General features: G+C 34.4%; 1 protein-coding gene across 2 annotated transcripts in view; it reads right to left on the bottom strand.

The window, feature by feature from the left end:
* The window catches only part of LOC106871508 (mitochondrial Rho GTPase 1), a 94,392-nt gene that overhangs the window by 11,754 nt on the left and 64,697 nt on the right, over positions 1-17,941 (bottom strand). The window contains exons 15-20 of one of the 2 annotated variants that reach the window (XM_014918007.3): positions 14,975-15,069; positions 11,725-11,816; positions 9,910-10,032; positions 9,238-9,363; positions 8,071-8,267; positions 3,980-4,048 (exon numbers count right to left, since the gene is read on the bottom strand). In XM_014918007.3, the coding sequence (XP_014773493.1) occupies positions 3,980-4,048; positions 8,071-8,267; positions 9,238-9,363; positions 9,910-10,032; positions 11,725-11,816; positions 14,975-15,069 (702 nt within the window). The remainder of the gene's footprint in view (positions 1-3,979; positions 4,049-8,070; positions 8,268-9,237; positions 9,364-9,909; positions 10,033-11,724; positions 11,817-14,974; positions 15,070-17,941) is intronic. The other variant, XM_014918008.3, reaches the window with a different exon arrangement.

Here is a 17,941-nt window from a genome sequence, read left to right as displayed (position 1 = left end):
TCCTTGGACTGAGCCTTCATTTCCTGATTATAAAGGAACCCTGACATTTCATCTCCTGTCACCAGATAAGAATAAAATGTCATAGTTAGTTCCAAAAACTTGCAGCAGATAAAAACCAACTTCCACCCTTTTCCCTCTCAAATCAGGTGTTAAGTACTGGAGCACAAACTTTACAATACCCAAAGTCTTCAGCCATCTTCTGTAATGCATTGCGGCCAGAGTCCAGTTGTAGAGCTAGCTCACAAATTATGACTCATCTGTCTGCATTAATCACTTTGTCTACTCGCTGGTGATTTGTGACAATGGTTGCAGTTCTTTAGTTTCTCCACTGTGTGGCTGGTAACCTTTTCATCCACTTGTGCATATTGCTCTCATTAACGATGTCATCTCTAAACAACATGTGGCTTTCTGTAGTTGTCGAACAGTCTGGACCCCACTTTGTCAAGAATTTAATGACAGCACATTGCTTATGCTTAGAACCCATTATTTACCAGCAATAAAGAACAGGAAAAAGAGTAACTGCAGAAAAAGAGTTACTCTGCCATTATGTACAATTTGAACAACCTACATCAGTTGCTAAGAAAGTTATGCTCACTTTTGTTATACACTCCTCTGAAGCCTGTGCCAAGTAGGACAGAGTTCTCTGGTGATTACTCCTCTGTGGATGCCCATTCTTTTACATGGTTTTTTTAGTACACTAACTTCATCTCTAACTGTACCAACATTACAAACAGTCCATTCTTACTCAGCTGTGAGAGCCTTTTTATCTTTCAAATTACATGGTGAACTCTCTCATTCTGGAACCATAAAAAAAGCACCCAGTACACTTAATAAAATAGTTGGTGTTAGGAAGGGCATCCAACCATAGAAACATCTGCCAAAACAAACACTGGAGTTTGATGCAACCCTGGGACTTGTCAGATCATATCAAACTGTCCTACACATACCAGCATAGAAGGTAAATGCTAAATGATGATGATGATGATTCCAGGAAGAGAGAAACCTTACAGGATATCAGAAATATACTTTTCTTGAAATAACTGATTGAAAAAAAGGGCAGTCAAATTCAATTTTTTAAAAGCATTTGAAGTCATGAAACAAAGGCGGGTTCATTAATGAATACTGAGAACAGTTTCCTTCATTAAATGTTGAATGAAAATAAAGTGAATGGTAAATGATTACTCATCAATATTTCGTTATACATCTCTTTGTTGACATTCCTCTGCACACAATTAATTTAGCATCATTTTTTTTCATAGATGGATTTGTATATTTTTATGTGCATCGGTCTTACACTGCTTTGTCTGTGAGACCTAGTGTTGTCAAGTTTGGAGTCATCCTTATATCATTTCCCTAATCTAATTCCCCTGCGAATCCCACCCCCACACCATGAAGTAATAGGTCATATGTTTTCTTTTTCCATGCTTGCAAGAGTTGAACTGGTCTTCTCAAGCACCCATTGTCACTCATGGCAGTCATCTATCATCTCTTCCATGAAACTCAATCTTCTTCCACAGGTTCCTTCCACTTGGACTGTTTGCCATCCTTCATATGCATCACATGTCTATACCAACATAAACTTCACTTTCACACACTACACCTAATTTTTCTTACACTCAGTTTTTCTCTCAGCGCATTTGTGCTCCACTTTTCATGCACACTATCATTATATATGTAACAGAGCATGTCCACCGTTTTCTTTTCTAGTCTTTATATATCTCCCTCTGAGAGATAATCCTTTTATTACAAGTAATAGCTCCAAGAACTTTCCCTACTATATTCTTACTATGGTTACACTGCTTTCAAAACACCAGCTTCCACTACTAAGTTGGTTGAGAGAGTCTTCCAAGTAACTGAAAGCAATTATTTCACACGGAACTCTTACTGCTTATGGTATGCATCTATTACATCTTCTCCATCAATCTGCTTATGATTCCTATGAAACCTTTGTTCAATCATAGTTTCCACACTTTATGGAATTCCTACAACTCTTTCTCTACATATTCCGAATAGTAGTAGACCCCTGTATTCTTTTACTTACTAAAACGTTTGTCTTTGGTATATTTACTTTGTGGCTTCTTGATTCTAGTTTTTGCTTCTACACTTCAAATTTCTAGCTCATTGATATGTAGCAGTTCTCGAGTCTCATTTTGCTATGGGACCTCTATTCAAGTCTTGCATGACTTTCATATGTCATTCATTTACACTTTGTTTTCATAGTGACCATTAGACTACAGAATATGGTACCTTATCAAATGTCTTCTCGAGGTCAACAAATGTAAGGTATACTGGCTTGCTCTAAACTGAGAACTTACCCTGTAGCTGCATCAAAAGGAAGAGGATATTATGTTCTACCACAAACTGTAATTCATCTCATCTGAGCTAATTCTGCTCCTAATCTTTCCTGTTCCTAATTCTTTCTGTCATTTTCATAACTTGGTTCATTAATTTAATACCTCTGTAGTTGCATCTATTTAGAGTATCTTCTTAAGCCTTGTAGCAATTGATAATAATACTGCTACACCAATCATTGGCTATGACATCTTTTTGTATTACTAGTTTGACTCAGAGTCTATACCAGGACAGTCAATTTTTACATTTAGCCAGTTTCTCAATTGTGTGCTTATGTGCAGGCATGTGTGAATATGTGTGTGTGTGTGTGTGCTTATACACATGTACATGCATGAGTGCATATCAGAAAACAGCATTGAGATATTGATTATAAGAGGTGCCTACATTTACAACAATTCAATTGAAAACTGATGAAAAAAACAAAACAAAAAAAAAAACAAAAGCAATCATAAAAAGACCCCACTACCAAAGATATTCATGCAAAATATGAAAAACATAACATTCTTTGAATTTCAGGTTCTGTTTGAATGGACACTAAAAATTTGATTACTAATGTTGTTAACTTGTTACACTACACAGGTATCAACAATGGTTATCCAGTGACTAGTTTAATACACCAACGTTTTTTTTTTTTTGGTTACATATTCTTATCATGGACATTTATTAATAATAATGCTTTAAGACGAGAAATTATATCTTTGAGCCCATCAGTTATATATATTTTTTTATTAAATACATCAGAATAGAGATTTAACTCAAACAGATACAAAACCTGAATCAAATAAGGGACAACTTATTTCAATGGATGTAAGAAATATGAAATCAATATCTATCTTATTTACATGCAACTTATTAGAATTGTGATAGTAGGAATAATAATGAGGTATCAGAAAATATTCTTTTTTAATTTTAAATGTTAACATTTAAAAACTTTCAGAAACATTAACATTTAAAGAGGAGTAGAGAAAATGTAGCATGCAAGGAAGCAAAATGAATTGTCAGTTTTTGCTTTTATAATTTAGCAATGAAGATCGTTGCTTGAAAATATAAATTGACTGAACAAGAAATTAATTACCAATGATTTCATTTTTATAAGAATTTAAATCTTATTGCTTATTTTGTCAAATACATCTCTTTTTGAGATGTAAGGAATATACTTGTTACCTATGTACAATATCGAAATTTCAAATTATAAACCCGATATTGGAATATAATATGAATGGACTTTTAAAATATAATTTGGAGTTTTCATGTCTACAATAAATGTATTTTTTCTTTGTTTGATTCATTAATAGAAATTTTTAAAAATCAATCTTAGATAATTTCAAGATAATCAAATTAACACTAATATATTTACACATAAATAAGGTGGTTTTTTTTTAAATATTATATATAATAGAAAAGAAAAGCATTAAATTTGAAAAATCTGCAGAATTCTAATCAAATACAGGTTACTGATGTTATACAAACTTATGTTTTTGTTATTGGAAAATGAATTGGGTAAGTGAGGTGAAAGCAAAGTAGGAGAAGTGACATTAAAAGGATGCTTTAGTGTTTATGACTCAACTATTAAGGTAAACCAGAGACATGACAACAAAGAAAGAAACATCAAAGATAGACAAAAAACCTCAGTTTTTCCTCCAACCAGATTGATCGCTGATGGACCAGCAGCATGTGCACCAAACGTTTGAGGTTGCTGCAAAAAGAAACCAAAGAGAGGGCTAAAACACACAGGCAGCTCACTTAATGCTGACAAGTGAAAACCATTACAAACGAAAAAAATTTTTTAAATGACAAATGGTGGGGAAATGATAAAGGAAGAAAGGGAAAATGAAATATATATTTATACAAAAAAAAAGTCAACTGCATGAAAATAGCACTACATAGTATGTAAAAAAGTGAAGAGGACTGATTAATGCAAATTATTAGAAATAGAAGCACAATGCAAAGAAGAGATAATGTTGCTGTTAACTATGTTTTTAAAACTAAAACAAAAAAAAAAACTTTTTGTTTCATTGGGGGGTTGTATGTGCTTGTTTGATTTAAAGGCAATATATAGTTTAATGAAGTGTTTCTATAGTCAAATGGAACAAAACTGAACAATAACAGAACTTAAATTTCAAGATTGAACAAAATAAATCTTGAAGTAATGAGATTGATTTCATTACTGAAAAAAGAGGACTATAATTAGTAGAAAAAGAATTTTCAACAAAATATATATATTAACAGTTGAACATAGAAAAAAACCCCATTAAAACACAAATTAAAAACCCTTGTATTTTGTCCAACTTCTTTTTTCACTAGAAATTCAAATATTAAGTAGTGACAATAAAATAATAGTAGTTGCAATAATAGATAAGTTAATAAATACAACAGATTAGTTTATTTTAAATTATTTCTAAAAAATACAGGTTTTCAGTTATTGAACATATTTGACTTTGAAATTGTTTATACCTGAAGTTCTCATACTCAGTGTTGTTCTCAAAAGAGAGAAAATAAATAAAAGGTAATTAAAAAGAAAAGACTCAAATCTCAAACCAATATAACAGGAACATGAAACAAGCTTAGGCAAGAAACATTATTCAATGTAAATGGTTTCATAAATGCTAAGATTAGAAAAATGCCTCTTACATAACCTCATTGTTATCTCACAACTGATTTAAATTTTACCCAATAAGCTTACTGACTAATTCATCTTTGCAGCTATACAAAAAGATATAGCCAGGAGACTGGCATACTTTAGCTTGCAAAGTATTTCTAAGTTTGAATAAGATACATCTAATTCATGAGATTTTGGTGAACAGTAAAAAAGTAAACAAGCCCAAATGTATTACTTCCTGTAATACTCTTTCACAATCTCTAAGATATATTTCTCTTAATTGTAACTTATATGTAAATCCAATTATTGACAAATTTAACCCTTTAGCATTTAAACTGGCCATAGCTGACCCAAACATTGTATGTGCTTTATGTTCAAACCAGCCTGATCTGGACTCACACACCTACCCTACAATGCCATTCTGAAAATAAACAATCACCTCATTGAAAACTTGAAGCCATCATACATTGTGTGATTAATTCAGGACAAAGGTAAATAAGCATTACATTTGACAGAGAATGTTAAAGAATTAAGTGGAAACCAAATCAGATCAAAATGGCAGCAAGAGAAAAACATATCAAAGTTTACCTAGATTTTCAATTTTAGGGGCACTCTTTTCTAAAATACAAGATTATTAGCCTGGAAATCTCAACACACTCAATAATTCCTCTCAAAATATTTCTGTGACAACTCATATTCTTATATATTAGTATAGACTACAATAATGGTTTTCTGTAGATCATGATACTAAATGTGAAAACACTTTACAAACACTATTTGCCATAAATCATTACTAACATTAACCTTCTAGCATTTAAACAGGCCATGTCCAGTCAAAATATTCTACTTGTTTTATGTTCAAACTGGCTAGATCTGGCCTCTTGCACCTACCCTGCAATGTCATTGTAAAACTAAACAAGTACATCATCAAAATCTTGAAGATACAAGATAATGCATGATTAATTCAAAACATGAATAAAAACACATTACATTAAAGAGAGTAAATGCTAAAGAGTCAAAATGCAACTAGATTAAAATGAAGACCATAAAAATAAAAATTTATATTGCACAAAGAAATAATATTAAAAAAGCCCCTGGACTGGCTTGTGCGGGTGGCACATAAAAGACACCATTTCGAGCGTGGCCGTTTTCGTGCGGGTGACACGTAAAAGCACCCACTACACTCTCTGAGTGGTTGGCGTTAGGAAGGGCATCCAGCTGTAGAAACTCTGCCAAATCAGACTGGAGCCTGGTGTTGCCATCCGGTTTCACCAGTCCTCAGTCAAATCGTCCAACCCATGCTAGCATGGAAAGCGGACGTTAAACGATGATGATGATGATGATGATGATGAAAAAGAAGTTAAGAAATCTCAGTTTTTGTGGAACTGTTTATCCAAATATCAATTTATAACTACTTTCATCAATATAGTTTTGAATAAATTAAAAGAAAATGTGAATGTAAAATCTAAAGATTTAAAACAGTTTATCTTATGCAAACTTGTTAAATGCATTAAAATTATTTTTACTTTCTTAATATGTAAAGACAAACTGCACCTAAACTCCTTGTGCTTTTCTTATGAAATAATGAAAAGCTTTGATGTTAACTTCAATTCTATCCAAACTAGGGGCAGAAATAACACAGTTCAATAATACAGTGAGATATAAACTTCAAACTTACAGAGCATCATATTACCCCATCCTCAGTTTATTTTACAATTCCATTTTAAATCTAAGCTGCATTTTCAGGATGTAAGCAAACCAACACCAGTTGCCAAGCAGTGGTGGGAGACAAACACACACACACACACACACAGAGCAAGGTTCTTTCAGTTTCTATCTACTAAATCCACTCACAAGGCTTTGGTCAGCCTGAGGCTACAGTAGAAGACACTTGCCCAAGGTGCCAAGCAGTGGGACTGAACCCAGAACCATGTAGTTGGGAAGCAAACTTTTAACACACAGCCATGCCTGCACTTATATTCAGTTTTCTGAAAAATGCTTGTTGGATTGAATCATATATTTTAACTTCAGTAGGACAAATTTTCACAACAGCATGTCATAGTGAATTTCTTGTGATGATATTTCATTTGTGACTTAATTTTCAAAGATCTGACTTTCTAACATTATAAGCCAACCTCAGCCTTATCCAACCCTATCTGTTTCCTGTTAGCAGTATAGTACACCATCTTAGTAAACATTAAAAAAGATGAATTTCTCTCATAAATAGATGTGATCCTAACTTGCATGAAATAATTGTTTCAAGTTCATGTCATTATCACATCAATTTATTTATAAGCTGAACATGAACATGAACTATAGATATGAGCCTGCATGCACACACACATTTATTTGTTGATTCATTTTACATCCATTTTGCCATGCTAGCATGGGTCATTCATTATGTATTACTGAGACATTGTTTTACAGCTAGATGCCCTTCATGTTGCTGACACTGTAACCAGTTTTATCAAGTAAGGGATTTCTTATTTCACACATCTTCGAAGGTGTAAAGTGAACAGAAAATTTGTTGACAGAAAAAATGACAACAACACTACTCATAGCAAGTGGCTCTTGTAGAGTGCAGATGTACACAGACACATGGGCTTCTTTCAATTTCAGTCTAGGTACACAGCAGTGGGACTGAACCTAAAATCATGTAATTGAGAAGTGAACTTCTTAACCACACAGCCATACACATATAAAATTTAATATTCTCCCTTTGTCATAAAATATTATCTAGTTATACTGCTGAACTAAAAGGTACACGAATATATTTTAGAAGGCATAACAATAATTACAGTGAAACAGTAGAATCCAGGAAAAGTGGTAATAGTCTGCATTATCAAGTAGTAATGCCAAAGTTCAGGAAGTGGATTACGTTATTTTGCTATCCATGAAGATGAGAATTCCAAAGTTTTGTACAGAAATTTCCATCAAAGAGAGATTAAATGTTTCCTAGTGAAGCATAATAAAAATCAGTGAGGTAAAGGGATGGGAATGCAGCAAATTGAAATTGTACAAATACATAAAATGTATTTGAATATGATAAAACTTTTTTTTAAAAGGAGTAAATAATATAAAAACCTTTAAAAAAATAATAGAATTTGTCAAATACTTACGGATAAGCAGCCATTGTAGCTAATTTCACGTAAATGTCTTTGTTTATTTTATCGATACAAGTAAAGTACTGTGGTGGTGGTAATTTATACTTAGTACAAAACTGAATTGGTGTCATCTCAAAGTCTTGTGTTACTTCTCGGTGTTCAGCTTTGCAAGCAACAAACAATACAGGTATACGGGTATCGAAAAAATATTTCTGTTTAAAGAAAATAAGAAACTAGTAAACATGTTAATAATGCTGGCAGATGAAATTTTACATAACTAATTTTGAGAACAAATCTTGCATGAGAGACTAAATGACAAAGTCTCTGACAAATTTGAAATAGAGATTAGCACTAAAAAGACCAAGATCATGGCAGCCACCAGGGAACCAGAGTAGCTTACCTATGATGCCAAGGGGTTAAACTAGCCCAAGTTTACAAGTTCAAGAACATGGACTCCACTGATGACCAAACAGCAAACTTTATGTAGGTAATCAGAGCAAGACAGTGCAGGAAGATCAACCCTGAGGTTGCTCAAAACAATATGGAAAGACTGTGTACTCAGCATAGACCTTAAGCAGAAACTTTTGAAAACCCTGGTCTGGTCAGTAACCAAAAAATGTCACTAGAAATTATAGGGAGTATGATGAAGTTAGCTGTGCATTGTTCATGAGTAGTGAGAAAGAGGAGTTATGTATAGTTTTTGGAGAGCGGTAAAGTTTGTAAAAGGATATTTTCAAGATGTCTATTTCATTGAATATGTGTGTATCTGTTGGCAGGTATTGTAATAATATTAATTCCAAGAAAGCAATCTTAGTTACATTAACTTAAAGCAACTATACCTTGGAACTAACTTCTGAACTGGTGTCATTCAGAGATTCTATTCATTGCAAATAAATTACTAATGGCACCTTTTAAACAGGTATCTAACTATAAGCAAATGGTACTTAATTTTATCAACTAGGAATAAAAAACAGCGTGAACTCTGATGGGCTTTGAATTATAACAATAATGAATCAAACTAAATAGAACAAAGTGCACAGACCCACACAATACTATTTTTCCAAATAAACCTACCTCTCAAAAGAAAACAAAAAACTAAGAATCAGTAACATATAGATAATGGTTAATTGTTGTCACTATTCAGTTATTGATTCAATATCAAGAAAAGGATTAGTTATTTACCAAGAACATCTTAGCAGCATATTCAAATGACTTTGGCTTAGTGACATCATAAATAAGGCAGGCAACATCACAATTGATTTCTGTTGGTGTTAGCATGTCGCACAGCGACACATCAACTTCATGGAGCTGCAATAACAAAAGAACAGTGCACAGTGTAGGCAGCTATAGATGAAAGAGAAGGGTTGATTGGAGAGTTATAACTCCCCTGCTTTAAAGAAATTGAATAAATTCAATATTTTCAACAGAATTATGTTGTAAGTGTAATAATATAATATTACTATAATATGAAAATAATGCAACATTAATTCAATAACAAGAAAGAATAATACAAGAAAGTTCAGTGTGAATGTCAAACTCATCAAAATTCAACTGTCAGAGTGTGGAACATCACTGAACTTTTCAGTTTATAATTATAATGATGTTTTTAACTAACTCTCTTCAAAAGTTAACTTGGGTTTCAATTAAGAGATATAAAGTCAACCAATAAGAATGATAACAACAACAATGAAAATGTAACAAGAACAAAGAGAATGTCACTGTTAATTCTATTTTTCTTTTCTATGTTTATATTTACACATCAGGGAGAACAGACCATTCCTACCATATCAGCTTGAAAATTAAGCTGCTCTAATAAAAGAGCATGAAAAAGATAAATAGTATTTTTATACAAACCAGCAGATACTTTTCTTGTCCATAAACTTGGACTGTATTTATTGTGAATGAAGAAAAGTGTTCTTTGTTTATGGTGGCAACATAACGCAAATTTCGTCCCAAATGACCTTGTAGGAATGATGTCTGATAAGAACAAGGAGAAACAGAAGGAACATATTATTAGATATCATTTTAAATAGTCATGAAAAGTGTTTTTCTTTTTTTTAATTTAACTACATTTTGAATGTTTAATAATAAGGAACCTTTAATTTTTATCACTTAATTATATTTCATAAGGGCACTTTTGATGAAGTGTTTTTTTATAACTTCAGTGTGGAACTATGATTTTAGTCGGGTAAATAAAATTAAGAACTCATAATAAAAATATATAAAAGAACCTATTGATACATAGTAGTATGCTTTGGTAGCCTAGCAGAACAGAGACAGAGTTGGACTAAACATCATGCAGTATTTAATGGCATTCCTTCATGTTCTAAATGTAAACCCCTCAAGAGTGGACTACACTTTTAATTCTTAATGGAGTTCATAAAATAACCCATCAAATTTGTGGTCTTATGCCTATGCAAAATTAGCTTCCTACAACAAAATTGTGTCTTAATTTTAATTAAATCTAGAAACAGCAGAAGGAATCTCTATGTAATAATAGCTACTATAAATGTTGGTTGGTTGAATTCTCCAGTCATGCACAAGATGGGGTGGGGTATAAGAGAGATACACAGAGAAGTAACATAAGAGGTGTAGGATAAGTGCACAAACTAGGCCTGATGGCAGGCAATGAGTAAAAGAGCACTATGCATACACAGTGAGAGAGAAAGAATCACAGAGACAGAAGAGAAGTAGTAAATAACAGAGTAGTCATTTTTTTTTTTTTGAAAATTAGTGTTCTGTTACTTCTGGTGCTGGTGACACCTAAAAAGCACTGGTGATGGTGACATGTAAAAAGCACCCAGTACATTCTGTAAAGTGGTTGGCATTAGGAAGGGCATATAGCCATAGAAACCAAGCCCAAACAGATTATGGAACCTGTCCAATCCATGCCTACATGAACAGACATTAAATGATGATGTATTCATTTCATCATTTTACATAAGTACCAAAAAATCTGATAAAAGTTAAATTATAATTATTGCATGTATGCCATATTTCCTAATATTACCCATGGTGGCAAAAGTATACTTCCAAAGTCACAAATCACATGATAGGTAGCATTCTAGTAAAGGTATATAACATACTTTATAACATAGTAATTAACAACTGTATACAAGTTTAAATTATTGACATACATAATTTGAAGTCTAATGAAAAAGATCACAACTTACAACAATGAACTAAAGTATTTGATTATTTCTGTTACTAACGAAACACCCAAATTTCCATTTTTAACATGTGTACAAATACTGATATGAATATTTTAAGAAATATCAACAGCAGGATCCACTTCCTTATACTAATCTGTTCTAACTGGTAGTAAAAATAACAGCCATTTCACAGCAAGGTTGATTGCAAATGGCAAAAATAATTTGTCAGTGGAAACATTTGAATTCATAGATCAATGGCTTATAGCTAGCTACAGAGTCAATACACTCATTTGCTTATTGAGGCTCAGTAACAAGACAAGGAGAAACACATATATGCAATGGACTTCTTTTAGTTCCTCATGACCAAATCCACTCAGAAGGATTTGGTCAGTACCATGATATAAAAGAAGCCATTTGGCCAAGGTATCATGTAGTAGAACTGAACCCAAAATCAGACGTTGAGAAGCAAACTTCTTAACCACAATATTTACATACACAAACATTTAAATATACATACCTTTCCAGAATGCTTTGCACCAATTACATAACATTGAAATACATTTCTAGCAGTCTGTTTCTTTTCTAAATCTATTTTCTTATCTCTTGTAACTGCAATACATTAAAAAAATTAAAAAATTCAATTAAGAGTTGAAAAATTATTAATAGCTGTACTGGTAATTTTCTGTTAAGTTTGTCAATGTATGGTGAGGTAATGTATATGAGGGTACTATCCAGGGCTTTTTCAAGCCCTACTTAAATGAGTAAAATTGGTGAGTTTGATGTTTAGTTTGAATAAACACCAATGAGGCATGAAACCCAAAGTTGTTGTTCTAGGTGAAACAATTAGTGCAGAATGTGGGTGATGAGATACTGTAGGAAAGAGACAAGACAGATTGTAATCATACTAGATAGGGTAGCAGTGATAGTGCTATTGATTGTATTGGTGATTGAAACTTTGCCAGTCAGTCAAATGGCTTTCCTTTGACTGCAATCTAAGGTTCTTGTGTGAGCTTTGTAGGGAGCTTGCAACTGATCAGAGCTGAGGCATTTTCTGTGAAAGGAAATCTAATCTTTGTAATGCAGTTTCGCCATGTTATTTTATGTGAAATCATCTCAAAAGATGACAGAGTTTGTGAGGGTTAGTATTTGTAGTAACTTCGAGCATTTTTGTACATGATTCATAAGTTGTGTTGGTTCTGTTCACATTAACAAATCCTTAAATTATGCATGATTGCATGAATAAGTGTAAAGACAAACAGCAAAAAGCTAACATCATGCTGTAAACTATTACAATGACTATGATAGACTTTGCATTTTATGGTCTTTTTAACTATATTCCAGCTCCAATTAAAATGAATCTATGCAGCTCTCTTGCCCTTCATAAGTTTCTCATTGAACTTAAATATAGGCGCAGGAGTGACTGTGTGGTAAGTAGCTTGCTTACCAACCACATGGTTCCAGGTTCAGTCCCACTGCATGGCACTTTCTGCTATAGCCTCGGGCCAACCTAAGCCTTGTGAGTGGATTTGGTAGACGGAAACTGAAAGAAGCCCGTCGTATATATCATCATCATCATCGTTTAACGTCCATTTTCCATGCTGGCATGGGTTGGACGGTTCGACTGCGGTCTGGGAAGTCAGGAGGCTGCACCAGACCCCAATCTGATCTGGCAGTGTTTCTACAACTGGATGTCCTTCCTAACACCAACTACTCCGAGAGTGTAGTGGGTGCTTTTTACATGCCACCGCCACAGGGGCCAGAGGAGCTGGCATCGACTACGATTGGATGGTGCTTTTTACGTCCCACCGGCATGGAAGCCAGTCAAAGTGGCACTGGCATTGGCCACGTTCGGATGGTGCTTTTTACATGCCACCAACATGGGGCTCATAACTACAATTTCCATTTGATTTTGATATTGCTGTTTATGTTGATGTACCCCTACGATTCAAAGTACTTTTGAGTGGGCTGGTTATGTGACACTGGTGTAGGTTACAGCTGTGGACTAATTTTATTCGCCTGGTCTTCGCAGTCACAGCATACCTCCAGAGGTTTCTGTCTTTTGTCATTGCCTCTATGAGGCCCAACATTCGAAGGTCATGCTTCAGCACCCCATCCCATGTCTTCCTGGGTCTCCCTCTACCCCGGATTCCTTCCACTGTTTGGGAGTGGCACTTCTTCACACATCCCTCCTTGTCCATCCACAGTACATGACTGTACCAACGTAAATGTCTCTCTTGCATGTCATATCTGATGCTTCTTATGTCCAACATTTCTCTCAGGGCGCTTACACTCTGTCGTGTGTGCACACTGACATTACACATCCAAAAGAGCATACCAGCTTCATTTCTTTCGAGCCTATGCATGTCTTCAGCAGTCACGGCTCGTGTTTCACTGCCGTGAAGCATGGCAGTTCACACACATGCATCATACAATCTACCTTTCATTCTGAGCGAGAGGCCCTTTGTCACCAGTAGGGATAGAAGCTTTCTGAACTTTGCCCAGGCTATTCTTATTCTAGTGGTAACACTCTCTGAGCATCCACCCCCACTACAGACTTGGTCACCTAGCGGAAGCTATCAACTACTTCTAGCTTCTTCCCCTGGCATATGATGGAGTCTGTTTTCTGAGCATCTGTGGTGCTTATTGCCCCTGTGCATCTGCTACACGTGAAAGCTATCTTCCCAGTTAATATATATATATATATATATATATATATATATATATGTATGTATGTATGTATATATATGTGTGTGTGTATGTTTGTGTGTCTGTTTTTGTCCCCCCCTACCATCGCTTGACAACTGATGTTGGTGTGTTTATGTCCCCATAACTTAACGGTTTGGCAAAAGAGACTGATAAGAATAAGTACTACGCTAACAAAGAATAAGTCCTGGAATCAATTTGTTCGACTAAAGGCAGTGCTCCAGCATGGCCACAGTCAAATGACTGAAACAAATAAAAGAATTTTATATAATCTTATACTCCTAAGACACTAGTCCTCTAAAAATCTTGCCATTCTCTACACTACACTAATCAACAGATTTTCAAATTCAGTATTAATCTGATCAAAATCTATGCCTTCGATTTTCCTGATTTAAAAGAAAGGAAAATTAAAGGCAGAACAGAACCATGAAAAATACCAGAGTTGATTGAGCACAAAGATGAAAGAGCTCTGGCAACACATCATGATGGTGCAATCAGATAGGAAGAGATAAGAGATGGGTGGAGCCTATACAGTGGATCAGACCTGAAACCCCACAGTTGCACAGCAAACTTCTAAACCACACAGCCATAACTGGTTATTGCTTCACTTAATCTACCATGAGGAAATACATGAAAGTTATAAACAGCATTCCTAAACTATATTCAGTCAACAAGGGTGATCAATCATTGAGGGATATTTCTGGTCATGAAAGCTCAAACAATTGATTACTTAAAGAATCAGTGCACACAACATAAGACAATATGATCATTTTTAATTCAAGCAAACACACCTGGTCTTTCAACTGTAGGGGACCAGTTGAAACAGAGTACATGACAAGTTACTCAATAGAGCAGCTGTTGACTTTAAATCCTGAGAATGTCAACTTGGTCATATGGGCAAAAATATAAACACTAACCTCGAGTTTTAAATAATATATTTTGCTACTTGCACTATCTAGAGATGCACATCAATAATATTGATTTATAACATTGGCGTAAGGCCACATCAATAATATTACAATGTTTTACATCAATAACACAACAAATATATGTTACATTATTACCTTGAATAGCTGACAGTTGATTGTCAAAATAATAATGGTAACCTAAATATGCAAGATATTCAATAGTTCTTGGATGGTCCAATAATGTAGTCAACCTTAAAAACAAACAAAAGAATAATATTCAGTAAAATAATATACATAAATATGAATTATTTACAGCAGCTTACAACCATATCCAATACACACATATGTACTCATACATGGCATAGTATTTTTTTCTAAATATACATTATTCTTTTCCCTAACCTTATTTTAGCTAGTTTCTCTTCATTTAGATTTATTATTTTTATTCATATTACTAAACCTACATCCTATTTTATAGTACCAAATAGAATTTCACTCTAAAAAGATAGAGAAATCAATAATATACAAAAGCTGAGACAAGAAACTAGTTTGACTTTGTCAAGGCAAATTTTTAGGACTGAGATACCTGGCACCTTGCTGTATTCAAAAAGACCCGTCCTCCACAGCAGAAGTGTTAAGGCTGCATCCCCTGGTGAAGAGGATTGGCCTGCAAGAGTCCTGTGCTGGTGCCACACATGAGTGCTCATGCTAGTGTCACATTAAAAGCATCCAGAAAACACTATAAAGTGGTTGGCATCAGGAAGGGCATCCAGCCAAAGAAACCAAGCTAAATCAGACTGAAACCTGGTGCAGCTCACTGGTTTGCCAGCACTGATCAAACTATCCAGCCAATGCCAGCATGGAAAATGGATGTTAAAGGATGATGATATGACGACGATGATGATAAAGAAACTAACATTGCTTGATGACTTAAAAAACAAAATAACATTTTAACTATTAACAATATTTCCCTTATATATTTTTTTCGTTTTAGTATGGATGGATTGGCTGGATGTCAACAAATAGACATACTTGGATATGAAGCATTCAAGCAAGTATTTACACAGAGGGGATACTACCTTTTACTGCAAATCATTCAACCACAAAATAGGACTGACATTTATTTTAAGCAAAGCAGATAATAACATGTGAAATGAAATGGCACTCCATTGGTTAAGACGAGGGTTCCAGTCGATTCGATCAATGGAACAGCCTGCTCATGAAATTAATATGCAAGTGACTGAGCACTCCACAGACACAAGTAGCCTTAACATAGTTCTCAGAGAGATTCAGTGTGACACAGAATGTGACAAGTGTGATTCTTTGAATTACTGAGTAGACTAAAGCAACATGAAATAGTCTTGTTCAAGGATATAATGTACCACCAGGTATCCAACTCACAACCTCATGATGTTGAGCTGAATACCCTAACCACTAAGCCATATGCTTTCACAATGTGTGAAATACAATGATTGTAACTAAGATTTAAATCATGATTTTGTGATCAGTTAGAATTCTAGCTTTTCATTTTCAACCTCATGACTACTGTTTCTGCTGAAACATTATGCCAGCTGGTTGAAACGGTCAATATCTCTCACACACTATATATTCTTCATACTCTAAAAGATAAAATGCAATTTTAACCCTATGAGACTCAAATGCAGATAGAGTAAGGCCTAGTGAGAACTAACAGACATTACTTCTAGGAATAAGACACAACGAAGTCCAAAGACATGGTGAAGATCATGACAACGCTAATGACTGCTTATATTGATATAAAGTTACAAATTTGTAGAGGAGGACAAGCACTTGAGTGCACTGACCTAAGTACATGAATGTAACTTATTGATTCTGAAAGTATGACAGGCAAAATTTGAACTTAAAATATAAATGGATGAAATTAATACCGTAAGGCACATTTAACATATTTAGACCAGTGCCCAACTACAGGGGTTGGACAAAATAATGGAAACACCTTAAAATTTCAAACAAATTTATTTTAATATGGGGTAGAACCGCCTTTGGCAGTAATTACAGCTTGAATTCTATAAGGTATGAACTCATACAAAGTTTGAATTGTTTCCAAAGGAATTTTTGTCCATTCTTCAGCTAAAACAGCCTCCACTTCTTGTAGTGATGATGGTGGAGGATATTTTTCTAAAATGCACCATAAATGTTCAATAATATTGAGACCTGGGGACTGTGGTGGTCAGATAAGATGTTGAACTTCACTATAATGTTCCTTGTGCCATTCAGTAACAACTTTAGTTTTGTGAATTAGTGCATTATCATCCTGAAAGATTGTGTTTCCCTCTGGAAACAGTTCCTCAACTATAGGATGAATTTGATCAGATAAAATGCTTAAATAGTCAAGACTTTTAATTCTGCCACAAAGGGAAACCAGTGGGCCGGCAGATTTCCAAGATATAGCCCCTCCACCCCCGATCCTCCTCCATGTTTAACAGTTGGAAGAAGGCAGTCTGGGTCAAATGCTTCTTTTGGTTATCCCCACATGCATACTCAGCTAGTGGTTGGAAATAAGGTAAAGCATGACTCGTCCAAGAAAATAACATTCTTCCACTGCTCTAGGGACCAATTCTGTAGGTTTTTACTTCACTCTAAACACTTTGTAATGTTTGTTTTTGAAAGTAGTGGTTTTCTGATTGCAGCCTTCCCATGAAATCCAGCTTTGTGCAGCTCTCGGTGAACAGTTTTTGTGGAAACTGGGCTTTCGAGGTGGTCATTAAGCTCTGCAATAATTTTGGGAGTTGTACTTCTGTGGTCCTTTCTAACAATTCAGAGCCTGACAGTCCCAATCTGAAAGTTTTGGTTTTCTTTCAGAGTTTTGTTTCAATGAGGAGGTTTTTCCCTCTTTCTCAAAGGCTGTCATTACTTTCAAGACAGTACTTCTTGATACACCAAACATTTCAGCTGTTTTCATTATGCTAGTGCCTGCCATACAAGCACCAACAATTTGACCTCTTTGAAAGTCCGATAGATCTGTCATTTTAATGAATTTTAATTACCTTTTGTCTGATGATATCTGAAGAGAAACAGCAAGCAACACTAATAATAAATCAAAATCATAAAAATAAAAAAGCTTTTGACAGTTTTATAGATGTT

Source organism: Octopus bimaculoides, chromosome 1 (genome assembly GCF_046866305.1).
Source record: "Octopus bimaculoides isolate indiv1 chromosome 1, ASM4686630v1, whole genome shotgun sequence".
NCBI lineage: Eukaryota > Metazoa > Mollusca > Cephalopoda > Octopoda > Octopodidae > Octopus > Octopus bimaculoides.
This window is presented reverse-complemented; position numbering and strand designations above follow the sequence as displayed.